This window comes from Carassius carassius, chromosome 22 (assembly GCF_963082965.1).
Source record: "Carassius carassius chromosome 22, fCarCar2.1, whole genome shotgun sequence".
Classification (NCBI taxonomy): Eukaryota; Metazoa; Chordata; class Actinopteri; order Cypriniformes; family Cyprinidae; genus Carassius; species Carassius carassius.
In genome coordinates this window covers 20067636-20086699 of record NC_081776.1, presented here as the reverse complement: position 1 = coordinate 20086699, position 19064 = coordinate 20067636, and the positions used below count along the sequence as shown (strand labels likewise).

General features: G+C 38.0%; 1 protein-coding gene across 1 annotated transcript; it reads right to left on the bottom strand.

The window, feature by feature from the left end:
* Nucleotides 1-362: 362 nt before the first annotated feature.
* Nucleotides 363-14440, bottom strand: LOC132099094 (zinc finger protein ZFP2-like). The gene is made up of 8 exons (XM_059505539.1): nucleotides 14225-14440; nucleotides 13114-13206; nucleotides 7080-7175; nucleotides 6134-6244; nucleotides 5885-6005; nucleotides 5056-5332; nucleotides 2191-2243; nucleotides 363-2101 (listed from the first exon to the last, which is right to left on the bottom strand). Exons 1-8 carry the CDS (start codon nucleotides 14360-14362, stop codon nucleotides 879-881), a joined length of 2112 nt encoding a protein of 703 aa, XP_059361522.1. The 5' UTR covers nucleotides 14363-14440; the 3' UTR covers nucleotides 363-878.
* Nucleotides 14441-19064: the final 4624 nt, after the last annotated feature.

The window sequence follows — 19064 nt, the reverse complement described above, 5'->3', positions numbered from 1 at the left end:
GTTACTGATAAATAATTATCTTTTGTTGTGGTTAATTAAATGGTAAATAGATAATTCATAGTTAATTAATTTGATAATAACAAGACAAAAGTTTATAACAATGAAAATCAACTCAACATATTTTTGTATCAAGGTTTTTAGATTCTGTTGACGTCATAATGGCGTTGATTTCTTCTTTTTCTACATAATTTTACCACATAACTAAGGTGTCAGTTCTTTATTTTAATTGTGCATAACGGCTACAAAACTTTATTTATTTATTTTTTAAACAGGAAAATGAAGATATAAAAATCTCTAGCCTATTTCTATTTTGAAAAAAAGTGGTAAAATATATATATAAAAAAATGACACTGCACCTCATGATTTGTATGATTTTTTATTCCCACTTTTAAGTCGTCAACACAGTTTACTATGAGGTTATAATATTAAGCATATTTCATTAGTTGCTAACTGAGGATAATTCTAGATTTAAATCATACATCTTACAAAAACCTAAATCTAAAAGAACAAAAGTGAGCTCTGGAACTATATTGTACACAACATATCCACAAGACGAAACTGTTACACATCAGTAATGCATGAAAATGTTGCAGCAGTTCTTCAAATGACTTTGTTGTAATGAAACAACAACAGCTCACACGAGTTCAAGGGCATCAGTTTGGCAGGACGCAAAGTTGAAACATTTTTTAATTAAAGAGGCAGTTCACCCCAAATCAAAACAGCATATGGGTTTAGACATGGTCACTGGTCATGGAGGTGAGTAAATAATGGAGTTTTGAGAATTTTTGAAAATGATTCATTTTTGGGTGAACTATTGCTTTGAAGATCATGATGGATTTCATTCCACACAAGGCACTCAGGATGACAAATGGTTCAAGTCAAACACTGTGGCTCTTCATGTGCCTGTTTAAGTGTGTACGACACGTGTAAGCCTTTGGGCACAGAAGACATGGGAACGGCCTCTTCCCAATATGAGTGTACATGTGCTTGCTCAAGTCATAACGCCGGATGAATCGTTTCCCACACTGCAAGCAGCAGTGTGGACGTTCTCCAGTGTGAAAGCACATGTGCGCCGTAAGGTGACTCGAAACCACAAATTTCTTGCCACAGATTTTACATTGATACGGCTTTTCTCCTGTGTGAGAGCGCAGATGCACCTGCAGGCATCCGGCGGAGACAAAACCCTTTCCGCACTGATGGCAAACGTACGGCTTCTCCCCGGTGTGAATTCTGATGTGGATCTTTAAATTCCCAGACAGTGAAAACTGCTTCTCGCAGTATGGACAGATGTGCGGCCGCTCATCAGAATGACATCTCATGTGAGATTTTAATTGGATTTTGCTGTAAAATCGCTTTCCACATTGCGAACAAAGGAGAGGTTTTTCACCCGTGTGGTTTGAGAGGTGGGCAAGCAGGCTGCTGTTCGCTGAAAAGCACTTCCCACACTGGTCGCATATATATGGCCTGAACTCTGCATGGGTCTTCAGGTGGCTTCTTAATTCGCTGTCAACATTGAATGTTAAGTCACAAAATCGACACTTTCCTGGCTGCCGTTCCGGTTTAGACGGGCGGTCATCTTTAACTTTGTGAATCTTCTGGTGGATCAAACTGGCTCGGTACGACCCGAAAGTCTCGTTGCATTGTTTACAAGTGTAGTTCTTTTTAACAGTGGGAGTTCGGTGAGTTCGCCGGTGACCGACTAATCGTGATAGACTAGTGAACAACCGTCCACATTCAGGGCACTTATGTGTGGTTTTCTCTTTGTGCACTCGGTTGTGCCTGTATAGGGTCCTGAGGGATCTAAAGTGGGCTGTGCATTTAATGCACTTAAAAACTCTGGAATTGCATTTGGTGCTCCTGTGTGACACCAGCTGCACTGAATCATCAAAAACCTGCCCACACTGAGGACACTCATGTGTCCCCACCTGGGTGTGAATTTCCTGGTGCTTGACAAGATCAGAGCGATAGATGAAGTATTTTGTACACTGCTGACATTTATGTACAGTCCTGCCTGCATAGTGGAAGCCTTTAGAAGGTGTGTTTGGGAAGGTGTCAAGAGAGGGCCGTTGGAGAGGCACAGCTGTCTGAAAAACTAAATCACCTAAAGGAAAACATGAAAAACATAGTCAGTTTACTTAAAAGATGAAAGGATATCATGAGAATCTCGACAGACATTCAGAGAGGATGTACCTCTATGAGCATCATCGGTGGATGACGGTACACTTGGCTCTTCTGAGTTAGTCCTACAAAAAAAATAAACAGGATCTTTTTACAACAAAACTATTTATATTTTAATTTATGAACACTACAGAGCAAGTTCTTTAGTAATGTGCTCACAAGTCCTCACAAAAAAAGGATACATTTAGATTACAAACAGACTAATTATGGATATCACTCATATCAGACATTTTGACGACAGTCTGACAGTAGCCATCTTGAAATTTATTGTTGAATGTTGTAAAAGTTCTTCCTCAAGAAACACTCTCAAAACCTTCTCAGATGTTGCAAATCAGAAAATTATGCCGTTATTAATTAAAAGCACCAACAATTAAAATGACTTAATTAGATAAACTTCAACTTGGGACCCTAAGAACTCTTATTGTATGTAAAAATAAAAAATAATAATAATAAAAAAAAACATCTGAAATTCTTCCTGTGTTCCACAGGAGGAAAAAAAGGCAAAAGGGTGTAAGAAGTGATTTTTTTGGACTATTCCTTTAACTTAAATACTTTAAATAAATAAACAAACAAATAAATAATTTAGTCAAATTTAGTAACCGAGTAGTTGATTGTTTAAAAAAATAGCTGACCATCCAACCCACACCACCTGGTAATTTGTTGAAGTTAAGTAACCTTTATTTATTTACAGTACCATGCAAAAGTCCTAGGCCACTTGTATTTTCACCAACAGAAAATGGTTTTAAGTTTCCAAAACGCTTCAAGAAACCTGCACAGCTACAGTACTGTGCAATGTTTTAGGCATTTCTGTAAAAACTGTTAAGTGAGGATCCCGTCAAAAATAATGCCATAAATAGATTTTAATTAACTAACTTCTATTTACCTAAAGGGGTCATATGATGGGATTTAAATTTTTCCTTTCTCTTTGGAGTGTTATAAGCTCTTGGTGCATAAAGAACTTGCAAAGACTGAAGTCTCAAATCCAAAGAGATATTCTTTATAAAAGTTAAGACTCGTCCACACCCCCCTAAAACGACTCGTTCTATCACACCCCCACATCTCTACGTCGATATGTGGGAAGATTTGCATAACGCCGCCAAGATGTTCACAGAAAGAAAGAAGATTAACCTTTTATTCTCGCTGTTGCAGCTGGCGCCATGTCGTGAAGTTGCTATGTGTTTCCTTGTGAAAGCAAAAGCAGACAAGACTAGAAATCAGTTAAGTTTATTTCAACACTGTTCCAGAAAAGTCCAACTCCAATTTTTAGATGTGTGCCGCACATACTATGGAGGATGATGACTTGTTTCCTGATCCAGTAGCCTGCAGTGCGTCTGTGGCAAAAAGGCTGTTTCTATAAAGTTGGGCAGTTCAAACTTTGCAAGGAAAGTCTGGTGCTTTAACTCACAGCCTGTAAGCACATATTTAATATTTAAATAATTTGCTAATGATGGTTCAAATGTGAGTTTTGAGCAGTAGACTCATTGTTTGTTGTTTCTCAGATAACAAACGCAGACATGGTTTTTTTAAGCAGTGCGATATGCAACACAACGCTTAAAAAGACAGTATAAGTCATTATTATAATCAGTAATTATGTCCCCACTGGATGCAACAAATGCCTCATTTGTAATGGGTTTTATTGGTTTTGTCTCGTCCGATGTCCGGACTGCGAACAAATATTTTTATTTAAACGGATCTTCTTCGTAAACCGGTTGAACCAGTTCACCAAATCAAAGTGAGTCGTTTGAAACGGTTCGCATCTCCAGTACGCACTAATCCACAAATGACTTAAGTTATTTGGTTTATAAACGTGCCTTACACTCCCCCTCTGACACGAAATAAACCAATTTCCCGAATTATTCAGTTACTCCTCATAACTGTACATTGACTGAACTGCTAAAAGAGAACCGATGATGGGATGTGCACGAGCAGAGCAGCAGGACTGAGTCTCGTGCTGCTGGCCTGGGAGACGACACAGTATGTTAAGGGGTGTAACATTTCCGTCACACGCTTGAGGCATTCGGCCAATCACAACGCACTGGATAGCTGGCCAATCAGAGCACACCTCGCTTTTTAATACCGATGAGCCTTGTAAAATTTACGCATTTCAGAAGGAGGGGCATAGAGGAGAAACAATTATGTGTATTATATGGAAAATAATGTTTTTTGAACCTTAAATCACATAAACGCATTGTATTACACCAAATACACAAAATAATGTTCTTTTTAGCAGCAACATATAACCGCTTTAACTAAATTAAATCAACATTTGGTGTGACCACACTTATGTGTTAAAAAAAATATTTTCCTAGGTGCACTTGCACGTTGTTTTTCAGGTAGCTTTGCAGGTATGTTTCTTGAAGTGTCTTGGAGACATTGTCACAGTTCTTCTGGATTGAGTCTGTCTCAGTTTGTTCTGTTTCTTCATGTTATTCCAGACAGAATGGATGATGGTGAGATCAGATCTCTGTGTGGAGCACCGGCTGTTGTCGGACTCCTTGTGTAAACAAAAATCTTACTGGATTATTATTACAATTAATGGTAAAAATAATGTTTAAATGTAAACTGATATTGACTACTGACACACTACAGCAAAAGATAGATATAACCGACTTAAAACCATTTTTTGTTGGTGAAAATACTTGTGGCCTAAGACTTTTGCACAGTACTGTAACCCTTTGTACAATACTGATTGTATCAAAACAGAAAATAGTTTGTCAATTATTCAAGAGGACAATAACGTAGTAATTTTTCCAGCTAAAGTCAGTTCATTGATCATTCAGTGATGTCATCATCCAGTTCAGCCCTCTTCCAATATTGTCTGTGGAATCAATCAAGCGTCCTCAACTAACCAAGGAAAAGGCAAATTTGGAAACTTACCGTTTCAACTCATCGACATTAGAGTTTGTTTCCTTTTCTCCATCACTGTCTCTAGAGGAGTCTGAGGACTCACTGCTGAAGGTGGATCCCACATCCTGGACATTTGGATCACCTATCACATCCTTCTTGTCCACACCATGTTGTTGGTTTGGCTGATTTTCAGAATCAATAGCCAGCAACTTGCCATCATTGTTGTGCTGGTTTATAATGACTGAGTCACCAGCAGGTGGCAATGACAATGATGACACTATTCGATCCTCCACTATTGATGGAAGGACTTAAATATATATATATATAAAAAAAATAATAATTAGCCATTGACCAATTGTGCTCAACAACTGTATTTTTACATTAACAGAAGTAGGTCCTATTCTTCAACCAAGGCTTACATGGTTATCTAGATAGTTTTGGTGTGACTTAGCATAAATTTAACATTTTCAATTTTAACCAATCAAGGGTATCCAGCAATGTTAAAGGAGCAGCATATAAAGATTTCAAATCTGCATGCTGGGTGAAGTTTAGAGAGCGGAAACGATGACGTCAGAATCCAGAAGAGTAATTCCTGAGGGGCTTTATAATGGGGGTTTTCAATTAATGAGTAAAATAAAGCCTGTGGTAAACATAACTTGTTTGTTTTGTTCTACAAAATAAATTACACACATCAAAACCCAAAACACAAATTTTGAAACAATTTCGTTCATTTTTGAAAACATATGTTCCCCCACTCTTTATGTCTTAGGTTTGTGCCCAGCTGACCTGTAAAATATCTGATTAACCAAGTAAGCAAAGTTGATAATAGGGACCCTGAAGCATATGGAAATAATTTTACCATTTTTATCCAAATTCCCAAAAACATCTTTCTGCAGCAAGGATAGTAAATTCTGTGATTTACAAACCGAATCCACACATGCATCTAGCTCCCCAGGGTGACAGTTGAGCAACAATGAGAGCTGGAATGAAAGAAAATTATGTTTAAAATAAATAAACAGAATCACAATGCTTCATGCACTGTAAAGAAGTAACTGGTTTGAATCATTTAGATATGGTAAAGGTATTTGATAAACATGTATCATTAGACCTGTTTGAAGTTTGGTACAGGCAGAAGTTGCTCCAATCTGGAGAGAAAAAAGCCAACAAGGACTTGCAGTGCTTTGTCAAAGTCAGGACCGTACTCAACTGGAAAAACCTCCTGAAATACAAAAACTCTCTTTCATCTTAAGTTTTCATACAAACCCATAAAAAAACAGCCATTAATTTTTTAACTTCCACAGCAGCTCTCAAACCAAATGGATCATTTCTTATCCAGGCTGGACATCAAAAACATCAAATATCTTTGGCACAAAGGAAGACTGCAGACTTCACTTCAAAGTGCTAGAGAACTCTGGGAACAAACATTCACCCATAGAAAAAAAGAAGTTACATTTGTCATATTCTAGCAATGTCAAGGTCTAATTAAAATGCAATTTAAGTGTTTTTTGTTTGTTTGTTTGTTTTTTTGCAGTTACATGTTAACTACATATAGCTCCTGAAAAAAAAAACTTATCTTTGAATAATACCACAAAACTTTATGGATTTAATCTCTATTCATTCAATCCTGCTGACCTTGGATTATCAAATTTTACTGTGCACACATTAGCTAAAAGTGTGTTTATTTTATTATTTTTATCATAGTGGAACTAAGAGTGTTGAGCTTTATCTGACAGTTAGGTGGCAGAGCAGCTGAAAAGTGCATTTACAATGTTCCAGCATGAATCTGCATTTCATGTTTACCTCCTGGTGTGATTTAACTATTAGTTTGAGATTCATTATGCTTTTTTACATCAAGTTTGGTTTGTTGGGTCACAAGTCCATGCTTTTCATTTCACTCGAAATATTACAACACCCTCTACAAATCCGTTCTGACAGCACACATACATCACATACACGTCTACATATTTGTTCTTTCATCTGGAAAATTTCGTACTTATTCTGCAATTTATCTGCATTACATCACAAATTTTTTAGTGGATCTTAAAGTCACTGACCTGAAAGAAGTATTCTCTTTTTATGGAGTCTTCTAGCAAGCTCAGGACAAGCTGAAGTACGCTGTCTTGTAAACTCTCCATGTCTGTGTCACTCACCTGTGGACAGGCAAATTACATAAACGACATTAATGCCAATATAAACTTTAAAGGTAGTAAATGTGATGTGCACCAATTTGTGCAAAAGAAATAAATAAAACAAACACAAAAGAAAGAAAAAAAGATGTATCTAAATACACATATACTCAAAATTCACTAAAACAAGAAAAAAGTAAATTCAAGACAACTCTATTGTCACATAAGTATTTGCTAGCAAATGCGGAAAAGCGTAAGTACAGTGGGTACGGAAAGTATTCAGAACCCCTTACATTTTTCACTCTTTGTTATATTGCAGCCATTTTCTAAAATCATTTAAGTTATTTTTTTTCCTCATTAATGTACACACAGCACCCCATATTGAAAGAAAAACACAGAATTGTTGACATTTTTGCACATTTATTAAAAACGAAAAACTGAAATATCACATGGTCCCAAGTATTCAGACCCTATGCACAGTATTAAGTAGAAGCACCCTTTTGATCCAATACAGCCATGAGTCTTTTTTGGAAAGATGCAACAAGTTTTTCACACCTGGATTTGGGGATCCTCTGTCATTCCTCTTTGCAGATCCTCTCCAGTTCTGTCAGGTTGGATGGTAAACATTGGTGGACAGCCATTTTCAGGTCTCTCCAGAAATGCTCAATTGGGTTTAAGGCTCTGGCTGGGCCTTTCAAGAACAGTCACGGAGTTGTTGTGAAGCCACTCCTTTGTTATTTAAGCTGTGTGCTTAGGGTCATTGTCTTGTTGTACGGTAAACCTGGGCCCAGTCTGAGGTCCTGAGCACTCTGGAGAAGGTTCTTGTCCAGGATATCCCTGTACTTGGCCGCATTCATCTTTCCCTCGATTGCAACCAGTCGTCCTGTCCCTGCAGCTGAAAAACACCCTCACAGCAGGATGCTGCCACCACCATGCTTCACTGTTGGGACTGCATTGGACCGGTTATGATCAGTGCCTGGTTTTCTCCACACATACCGCTTAGAATCAAGGCCAAAAAGTTCTATCTTGGTCTCATCAGACCAGAGAATCCTTCAGGTGTTTTTGCACTGAGGAGAGGTTTCCGTCTGTGGAGGTGGAGGGCTGCAGTGATGGGTTGACTTTCTACAACTTTTTCCCATCTCCCGACTGCATCTCTGGAGCTCAGCCACAATAGTCGCATTTCCACTGTCAGACCAGTGCAAGCCAGGGCTTAAAATGGGCCGGGCGGGGCTAATAGCCTCGGGCCAGTAGCACCGAGGCCAGAATAGCGCAGGGTTTCCACAGTTAGGGCCTGAAGCTCCGCTGCGCTTCACTAAAACACGCTCTTTACACGCCTCTCAGAACAACGTCACGAAACCTCATCATTTCACCTACAAAGAGAAGTTATCTGAAAACTAAGAAATAAGTCACTGGAACTGGTGCGATCACAAAACGAACACGATAAAAGCGGCCGCTTGTTTGCATGCTTTGGTAATTATTCTAATTCAAAAGCATCAACGTTTTACAATAGAAGTGATACATTGATCATAATAAATTAATTTATCAGGACTCAAAAAAAATATTTATATTTTATTTATTTTTTACGCTTATGAAAATAGCCTGCTTATTCAGTTGAGTCTGTTTATTTGTAGCAGTAGCCTATATGTCACATTTAGAATGAATGATAATATCTCTATTTTTATAAAAGCTCCCGAACATAAAAAATATTATATTTTTATGATAGGCTACATGGAGCTAAACTCTCGAGACGAGACTTATGACAGATAATATAAGTTACTAAATAATTACATGATTGTGATATAGAATATGAAGCTGACATCTGATTTCTTCAAGCGGTCATATTTACAATGTTTACTATGGTAATGTTAATGTCTAGCGTGCACAGTCTTTTGCATCGTTTATAAATATTTCTGCCTTGAATGGTGATTATAATCCAGATCAGATCAAGTTATTGCAAACACTTCTGCTGACTGAAAGTGAGTTGAGCTCAACTTATTTAAAAAAAAGTGTTTAATGCTGTTAGCTTTCTGAAATGATCCGCAGCACAGACTCTCAATTTATATAAAAATTTCAAAAACTTGCTGCTGACTAATAGTGAGTTTTGAGCGCAACTTATTTTAAAAAGTCTTTAATGCTGGTGTTAAAGCTGTTATCTTTCTGAAATGATCCACTGCTGACGCTCTCCGGACGTGGAGAAACTCCTCCTTTTTTTCATAACCACTCCTCTAGCCCCAGCTGGCCCGCTTTGGCCCAAGGTTTTCGTCGGGCCGAAAAACCCTGGTCGTGGCACGATCAAGCCACGGAAGTGACAGTGGAAACGCGACTGGCCCTGGCATGCACTAGCACGCCCGGTTTAAGCTCGACAGTGGAAACGCGGCTAATGATCTTTGGGTTCTTCTTTACCTCTCTCACCATGGCTCTTCTCCCCCGATAGCTCAGTTTGGCTGGACGGCCAGCTCTATGAAGGGTTTTGGTCGTCCCAAATGTCTTCCGTTTAAGGATTATGGAGGCCACTGTGCTCTTAGGAACCTTAAGTGCAGCAGAATTTTTTTTGCAACCATGGCCAGATCTGTGCCTTGCCACAATTCTGTGACAATTCTGTGATATTTCAGTTAATAAATCTGCAAAAATGTCAACAATTATGTGTTTTGCTGTCAATATGGAGTGCTGTGTGTACATTGAGGAAAAAAACTTAAATAACTTGAATGATTTTAACAAATGGCTGCAATTTAACAAAGAGTGAAAATTTTAATGGGGTCTAAATACTTTCCGTACCCACTGTACATAGTCCAAACATTACAGCTGTACATATACACATTATAATGTTTTATTAATATTTTTATAACAATACAATATGCAGAGTAAAAATATATAATAAACTATGCAAAATACACAACAAGGTTGTATAGAACTAGAAGTAATACATGTGTAAGTACAGTACAGGTAGTATAGATAATGCGCAGTGTTGTATGATATGTATTGTCATATGCGGTATAGCAGTGTGCATTGACTATATTGTGTGCATCAATAACAGTTCAGCAGTCTATGCACGACAGGGAAAACAGTAACAAGTTTTCACCAATTTTTCAGATAAATCAGTTGACTAACTCCGTTCATATTACATTCATTCCAAAAATCATTGAACAGCTCCTGTTGTGGGAGTGTTCTCATACTGACAAGGTAAAAGTCCTTGACTGGTGCCCTGAACTAAGAAAGGGGAAGTGGTCATCTGATGTACTCTGATAATCACATCTGAAAAGTGGCATGTGAGCCAAAAAAACAAAAAAACATCTACGTCTTCGATGATGTGGGTACCAATCAGTACACCTGAATTACATTATTATTACTTAATTAGGTTCAGCTGGTGTGTTTGACTTGGTTTGGAGCTGAACTCTGCATGACTCAAGCTCTCCGGGAGCAGGGTTGGGATCCCTGGCTTGGATGGTTGGAATCATTGATAATCCTCCCAACTTTCCTCACAAAACATATTTTGTAGATGTCCTGGAGAAAGGGAAGTGCCAACAATGTGCCAATGTGAAATCTATGGCATTATAAATGGAATGGTTGCCACTGTAGTCAAACCGTAGTGGGTCTAGTGAAGCAGGTAGAGCAGATGTGATCTCTAAAAAGCCTTTCAAAATGCTGTACATTCACTCCCCCCACCTAAAAATCCCTGCCGGTACGAGACTTGAACCTGCAACCTTTGGGTTATGAATCCAACTATCCAACCATAAGGCCATGACTTTTAACAGACATTATACCAACAAAGAACCATTTCACTTAAAATGAATAATAAGTTAGTAAATATTTGGGGAATTTTTGAGACTTGTATCAGGCATGTATTTTTACTGTACAAATAAAGGCAGCCTTGCTGAGGAAAAGAGACTTCTTTTTAAACATTATTATATTACAGATCCCAATTTGAACAATGTGTGTGAAAGTTATAATAAATAAATGTATTAGTGGAGCTGTTGTAGGGTAATTATTATCATTATTATTGTCTTTTTTATTTTATTTTACAGAACGACAGAAAAATTGCAATACCATCATTTATGAATGTCAACTGAAATGTTGGTTTTTCCTCAGCTTTTATTTTGGCAGAAACCCACAGAAAGATCTCAGAGCTTCTTTTTGTTGACAAAAGCATGCAGATTTCTAAATTATTCTTATTGAATTTGGGAAGATGTTTTTGTCGCACATATCACCTTGTCACATGCCGTTATTTAATTTCACCAAAATGTTACTGAGCAACTGATGAGTAACAAATTCAGTGCAGTTTTTCCATGCGATTTGGAATTTGAACCCTGGTGCTGCGACCTCGTGCAGTGGTTCCAGCGTGCATTAGAAAATATAACATTATGCAGTTTATTTACTAATCGTCTGATGTCATTTCGCGATTTCAATCATCATGGAATAACCTAACCAGCAGCATTATCCACCTCTTCTTCTCATCGGAGACGTGATACAGCACTAAACAGTCTCTCACTGTTGGTGGTTCGTGTTTGTAATGATTTCTGCGTCTTTCTGATAGTTTTAAATACTTTCGCAACGCCGTTTGCACAATTAGTGCGTCCCTCTATTTGATCGAGATAGTCATTGTTCCGTACTTCGGCTTTTCGGCCGAACACCTATTTTGCTGAATAATTTTGGTTGCTGAATATTCAGTGCATCCCTAATAGAATTAATTAACTTTTGCCTGCAAAAGCGTTCTCCATGAGGGTGGTTTTGTTTTGAGCTTTGTTGAGGGCAACTTTACTGTCAAAGCAAGCAAAAGTAGTTTCAAGGTTGTCCAGTGGAAATACAGCAGTGTTCACTGCTACAAGCTTCTAGTGTTGGTAGATTTGTCTTCGCATTGTCTACAGACTGATGCTTGGCTGCTCTGATAGATTTACTATATAATGGAAACATGTCCGGAACATGTCCCAGTCTAGGCCTGGGGATGCTGACATGAGGAGAGGGACTCCTTTAGCGCCTCTGAATTTGCAGAAGGACAATCTAGTTTAGAGCTGAGATGCTTTGTTTTCTAAAAAAAACAATTGGTGTTGAGGAACTCAAAGTCTGGTTTCTGATGAGCAACAGAAGAACCAATGTCAAAAAGTTTTTGCGTATTGTAGATACATCTAGTAAGGAAATCAAAAACATTTGTATCAAAACAAGCATTGCAATGTATTGTTGATGCTCTTTATTTTTCCTTCTCTTTTTTTTTTGGGGGGGGGGGGGCATCTTGAATCAGTTTTGATATTTTTCACATTGAAAGTGAAAGTTGTGCTAAGACAAGAACGGGTATTGTTTTTGTTTTGTTATTGACTTTAAATGTTGACTACTGTACTATGAATGCAGTTGCACTGAATAAAATCTAATGCTTTAATGCTGAGTCAGTTTGGATGCATTTTTAAGACTCCTATAACAAACATTTAAGAAATTTTTATGCCAATTTTATTTAATGTCTTATTTTTTACATTAGGACATTTTTAATGGTCCACATGCAACCTGAAAGTTGTCTTTATTGAAAGTGATGTGTACTGAAGTATGGTGTTCTGCATTTACTCCATCAAAGTGCACACACAAAGAGATTAGTGAACACATACACACACACTTGGAGCAGTGGGTGGTCCGGTGCCTTGCTCAAGGGTCTCACCTCAGTCGTGGTATCGAGGGTGGAAGTGAGTGCTGGTCATTCACTCCCCCCACCTACAATCCCTGCTAGTACAGAGATTCAGACCCACAACACGACTGCCTTACTGAAGTTCTTCATAATAGACATACATACTCAGACATTTCTGATATTAATCAGAATCTTTTTGTGAAAGTAAATGAAATTGCAAAGAGCAAATATACATTTTGAGTGCTTCAGTTGGGTTGCATTAAAATAAAACATTTTAAAATGTAATATATATAGAAACAAATAGATGTGTAACAAAAAAACAAACAAACAAAAATAAAACATCCAGACTTCACATACCTTTTTTAAATCAGCAGTCTGAATTTGGTGAATGTGTGATTTGACAGTATGAAGGTCCGCTGGGAGCTCACCTCGACACATCTCGAGAATCATCTAAAAGATTAATTATAGTGAACATAACAAATTTTTTAACAATTAATCCTTAATAGACAGCATCTAATACATTTTAAAGTTAACTGTTCCTGTGGCTCAGTGGTAGAGCATTGTATTAGCAGCGCAAAAGGTTGTGGGTCCGATTCCCAGGGAACACGTTAGGTAAAAAATGTTAGCTTGAATGCACTGTAAGTCAGTGTAAATAAAGTAGCTGTACTACTTTCTAAAACTTATTTAATTAGCCATTCAAATTTGTGGATTTGCTATGGTGTTCATCGCAGCGCCAAATACTTAAATATCAAGACTTAATAGGCTATTTATTTATCTATTTATTTTTTTCTTATTTTAATCTGGACTACAACATTGATTCTTTATTGTTCGTTCACACTTTACATTAGGGCCTTATTAGTTAACATTATTTAACAAACTGCCAATTAAAAATCCTTCTGAACATTCATTAATCTTAGGTGTTCCAATATTTAACAACACGTTGTTAAAATTGAAAGTTGCAACTGTGTCATTTAATGAGCTAACATGAACTAAGAGTTGTATTTTTTCAACAAAGATTAATAACTTCTGTAGCAAATGCAGCTATTGCTCAATGTGAATGTTAATGCATCAACTAAGGTTAACTAAAGAGGTCTTGTTGTAAAGTGACACCTATGGGTCTTTATGGTTCTTTAATGTGTGTAAAACTTTTAACTTTATATATTTTTCTGTATTTATTGTATTTAAATGTTCAGTTATTTTTGTTATAAAAAAGTTATTTAACCTGTTATACTGTTTTATGACCACTTTTTTGAAAATTGCAATACCGTGATAATACCGTATACTGTGATAAAAGCACGAGCAATTAATCGCAACAGGAAAATTTGATACCAGCATATTCCTAATTAAGACTTTCTTGTACAATTTAAGACTTTTTATGACCCACCCGGAAACCCTGGCCACATCTTTCCACTGTAACTGTGTCAGTAGAACAGATCTCAATGAAAACAGTAACGAAAACGCAACTTACCTTTGCCCGCAGCCCTACTATCAAAGTGGCCCTCTGCCTCCTACTTAAGAGCTCTGGCACAAGGTTTGTCATCACAGAAACAAATTCTTCCAGTTTTCCAAACTGCTCCACATTCTGGTCCTTGACAACTTGCCACATAAAGGCAGACGTGAGGCGCAGAGGAGAAACCAGAAGGCGAAGTGCGGATAGAGGAGGGACAGACTCTACAAAGACAGATACACAAACACTTGTATGTCTATATATTTGTATGTATTCATACAGAGTGCCATTCAGTATTCTGAATCCAAAGTAAGAAATTCACATTCAAATAATTTAAACATAAGACTTAAATCAATAATATTTTTTTTACATAAAATATACTGTATATAAATTAATATGCATGTTGTATATAAATATACGTGTTTTGCATATACACACATACATGTATATTAACTTATATGCAGAATAATGCAACAAAAGCACAAAAATAATAATAACGTTAAGTTACACGCCATTAAATAATCCATCAGCCACATCCAGCATGAGCTTCACCCGGGCTATGATACTCTTCTACATCAACACCTCAGTCATGAGAAATACTGTGTGAGCATTGCACATCTAACGACATATAATAAAAATGACTATAAGGTAGATGACTATACATACCCATCGCTTATTTCTTTAGAATATATTTGGATTGAGAGACTGGTTTGTTTCCAACTTCGTCCGTTGACTCGTTTCGTTACACACTGCGCATGCGTCCTCGACCTCTTCTTCTTCAGGCTTCAGAAAGGCTAGCTTATTAGTGCATTACCGCCTCCAACTGAACTGGAGTGTGGCGCATCAATGCTTTTATATGTATGTTTATTATAATAAATAATAAGTAAATAAATAAATAAAAATAATTATATTTACAATTACATTATAATTTCCTCTATCTTTAAGATATTTTAACAAAGCAAATCTAATATTCTTATTCCTTTTCAGCTTAGCCTAGTAATGTATCTTTTAACATCACTTCTTCCATTACTTTAGCTTCTAGCATTTGTCCTTTGTTGTTATATAATCTACAATGCAACAGTACATGCTCCCCAGTTTCAAAAATCCCACAATGCACGCATAATCAATTTGGATGTTTCTTGATGCTATTTAGATTTCCATTTAATGCAGTTCTAATGTAATTCTTATTATTACTGATTCTTCTCGTCTTCTTAATCCCGTGTCAATTTTACGTATTCCTACTGCCTTTTGAATTCTATATAGATGTCGTCCAACCTTCTTTTTTCTCCCAAAGTTCCTGCCATGAATTTATAAGAGCTTTCCTAATGATTATTTTTGCTTCATGCCTTACTAATTTTTATGTCAATTCCTATCTGATTCAAGTTCAAAGAATTCTTAGCATGGTTATCGCCCTTCTCTTTTCCTTCAACTCCAACATGTGCTGGAACCCAAATAAATGAAATTAAAATGCCATGATTTTTCTATATATATATATATACTCCAGTATTTCAAGTATGAAATCTTGTCTGCAGATAGATTGGCCTGATTGAATGCTGTCTAACGCAGACAATGAATCTGAACATATTACTGCTTTTTAAATTCTATTTTCCCCTACCCAATGGAAAGCCATAACAATATAGCTACAAACTCTGCTGCATATACAATAAAAAATCTGGGTGTTAAAAAGTTGATTTATTTCACTAATTCCATTAGTGAAACTTGTATATTATATTCATTCATTACACACAGACTGATACAGTATATTTTTAAATGTTTATTTCTTTTAATTTTGATTATTATAACTGACAACAAAGAAAGGATTTTTAGAAATCTTGGCCAACTGAAAAGTATGAGCATGTACAGAACTCAATACTTAGTTGGGGCTCCTTTTTCCTGAAATACTGCAGCAATGCGGCGTGGCATGGAGTCGATCAGTCTGTGACACTGCTCAGGTGTTATGACAGCCCAGGTTGCTCTGATAGTGGCCTTCAGCTCTTCTGCATTGTTGGTTCTGGCATATCGCATCTTTCTCTTCACAATACCACATAGATTTTCTATGGGGTTAAGGTCAGGCGAGTTTGCTGGCCAATTAAGAACAGGGATACCATGGTCCTTAAACCAGGTACTGGTAGCTTTGACACTGTGTGCAGGTGCCAAGTCCTGTTGGAAAATGAAATCTGCATCTCCATAAAGTTGGTCAGCAGCAGGAAGTATGAAGTGCTCTAAAACTTCCTGGTATATGGCTGTGTTGACCTTTGACCTCAGAAAACACAGTGGACCAACACCAGCAGATGACATAGCACCCCAAACCATCACTGACTGTGGAAACTTTACACTGGACCTCAAGCAACGTGGATTGTGTGCCTTTCCTCTCTTCCTCCAGACTCTGGGACTCTGATTTCCAAAGGAAATGCAAAATTTACTTTTATCAGAGAACATAACTTTGGACCACTCAGCAGCAGTCCAGTGTCACAGTCTTCTGTCTTTCTGTCACTGTCTTCTGTGAGTGTTGTGTTTGTTTGGTGCCATGTGCTTTGTCCAGTCTCTTTTCTTACTCCGCCCATCTTATTACCTCATCATTGTTTTATTTGCTTTACCTGTGTTTCTCCCTTGCTCCCGGACTCATTTACCTTCACTACGCACACCTGTCTCTCAATCACACACAGCTGTTGCTCATTGTCATGGACTATATATTCTCGTCTCACACACCACTCTGTCTGGCTGTATTAGTTGTCATTTGTATGTCCTGGTTATTTGTGTGTGCATTTCGGCTTGTTTCCCTGTGATTCGTTTCTGTTTTGTTTTTGCCGTGTTGGCCTTTTGGTTTTGTTCTAATTAAAAGATTCTTCCCTGCATTTGGACCCAGACTGCATTTTCCCTGGCGCCCCTTCGCCGCGCCGTGACAGAATACAGCCAGCAACATGGGTCCAGCAGGGAAGTTCCTCGATGTCCGCCAGGGAGATCGAAGCATCGAGGATTACGCCAGGGACTTCGTGGGGGCGGCTTGGTTATTGGCTGCGCAAAAGACCTGCCTGATGGTCTATTTTTGGGGAGGCCTAGCCGAGCTCTTCAAGTCCCTTATGTCATTCTGGCACCCTGAGGAGAGGCTGGAGGATTACATCAACCTGGCTCTGCAGTTGAGCGGCTCAGCCGTCAGGGTGGAGTTAGCTGAAGAGCCAGCTCAAGGTTCTCCCGAGGCGACAGTCCAGGAGTCAGCATAAGCCTTGTCGGCTGCACCCAGTGCCTCACACCTGTTCCCGGAGCTTCACGGGCTGATACGCTGCATTCAGGAATCACCGCTGATGTCGGTGCGAGCAGCGTGGTCAGCTCGCAAGACTCACAAAGTGGTGGAACCCCCTCACAGTTCCCCCGAGGCGGCGGCGTCCGCTCACAGTTCCCCCGAGTAATTGAAGGTAAATGAGTCCGGGAGCAAGGTTATCCCTAATGCTTGTACACTTTGTTTTTTTCTTTTTCTTTTTCTTTTCCTTCCCTTCGCCTCTCTATTAATGTGCTTGGACATAGAGCTCTGTGAACAGACAGGCTCTTTTGCAATGACCTTTTGTGTCTTGCCCTCCTTGTGCAAGGTGTCAATGGTCGTCTTTTGGAAAACTGTCAAGACAGCAGTCTTCCACATGATTGTGTAGTCTAGAGAACTAGAATGAGAGACCATTTAAAGGCCTTTGGAGGTGATTTGAGTTAATTAGCTGATTAGAGTGTGGCACCAATTGTCTTCAATATTGAATCTTTTCACAATATTCTTATTTTCTGAGATACTGAATTTGGGATTTTCCTTAGTTGCCAGTTATAATCATTACATTTACATTACATTTACATTTATTTATTTAGCAGACGCTTTTATCCAAAGCGACTTACAAATGAGGACAGTGGAAGCAATCAAAAACAACAAAAAGAGCAATGATATATAAGTGCTATAACAAGTCTCAGTTAGGTTAACACAGTACACGTAGCATGGGCTTTTAAATAATATAATAAATAAAAAAACAGATAGAATAAAAAAAGAATAGAGCAAGCAAGTGTAAGAGGTCTTTACACACACACACACACACACACACACACACACACACACACACACACACACACACACACACAATTGCATAATAAATGAAAAGAAAATATAATAAAAAAAGATTAGAAAGGTAGTTAGATTTTTTTTAAGAATAGAATTAGAATAGTGAGTGTTAAAGTTAGAGGGTCAAATAAAGATGGAAGAGATGGGTTTTAAGTCGATTCTTGAAGATGGCTAAGGACTAAACTGCTCGGATTGAGTTGGGGAGGTCATTACTCCAGAAAGGAACATTTAATTTAAAAGTCCGTAAAAGTGACTTTGTGCTTCTTTGGGATGGCACAATCAAGCGACGTTCACTTGCAGAACGCAAGCTTCTAGAGGGCACATAAGTCTGAAGTAAGAAATTTAGGTAAATGGGTGCAGAGCCAGTGGTAGTTTTGTAGGCAAACATCATCAGCCTTGAATTTTAGGTGTGACGTGTATTCTTTTTGCTGCCGCCTTCTGGATTAATTGTAAAGGTTTGATAGAACTGGCTGGAAGACCTGCCAAGAGAGCACTGCAATAGTCCAGCCTGGACAGAACAAGAGTTGTGCAGCATGTTCCGAAAGAAATGGCTTGATCTTCTTGATGTTGAATAAAGCAAATCTGCAGGATTGGACAGTTTTAGCAATGTGGTCTGAGAAAGTCAGCTGATCATCAATCATAACTCCAAGGCTTCTAGTTGTTTTTGAAGGATTTATGGTTGATGTGCCTAACTTGATGGTGAAATTGTGATGATACGATGGGTTTGCTGGAATCACAAGCAGTTCTGTCTTGGCATTGAGTTGAAGGTGA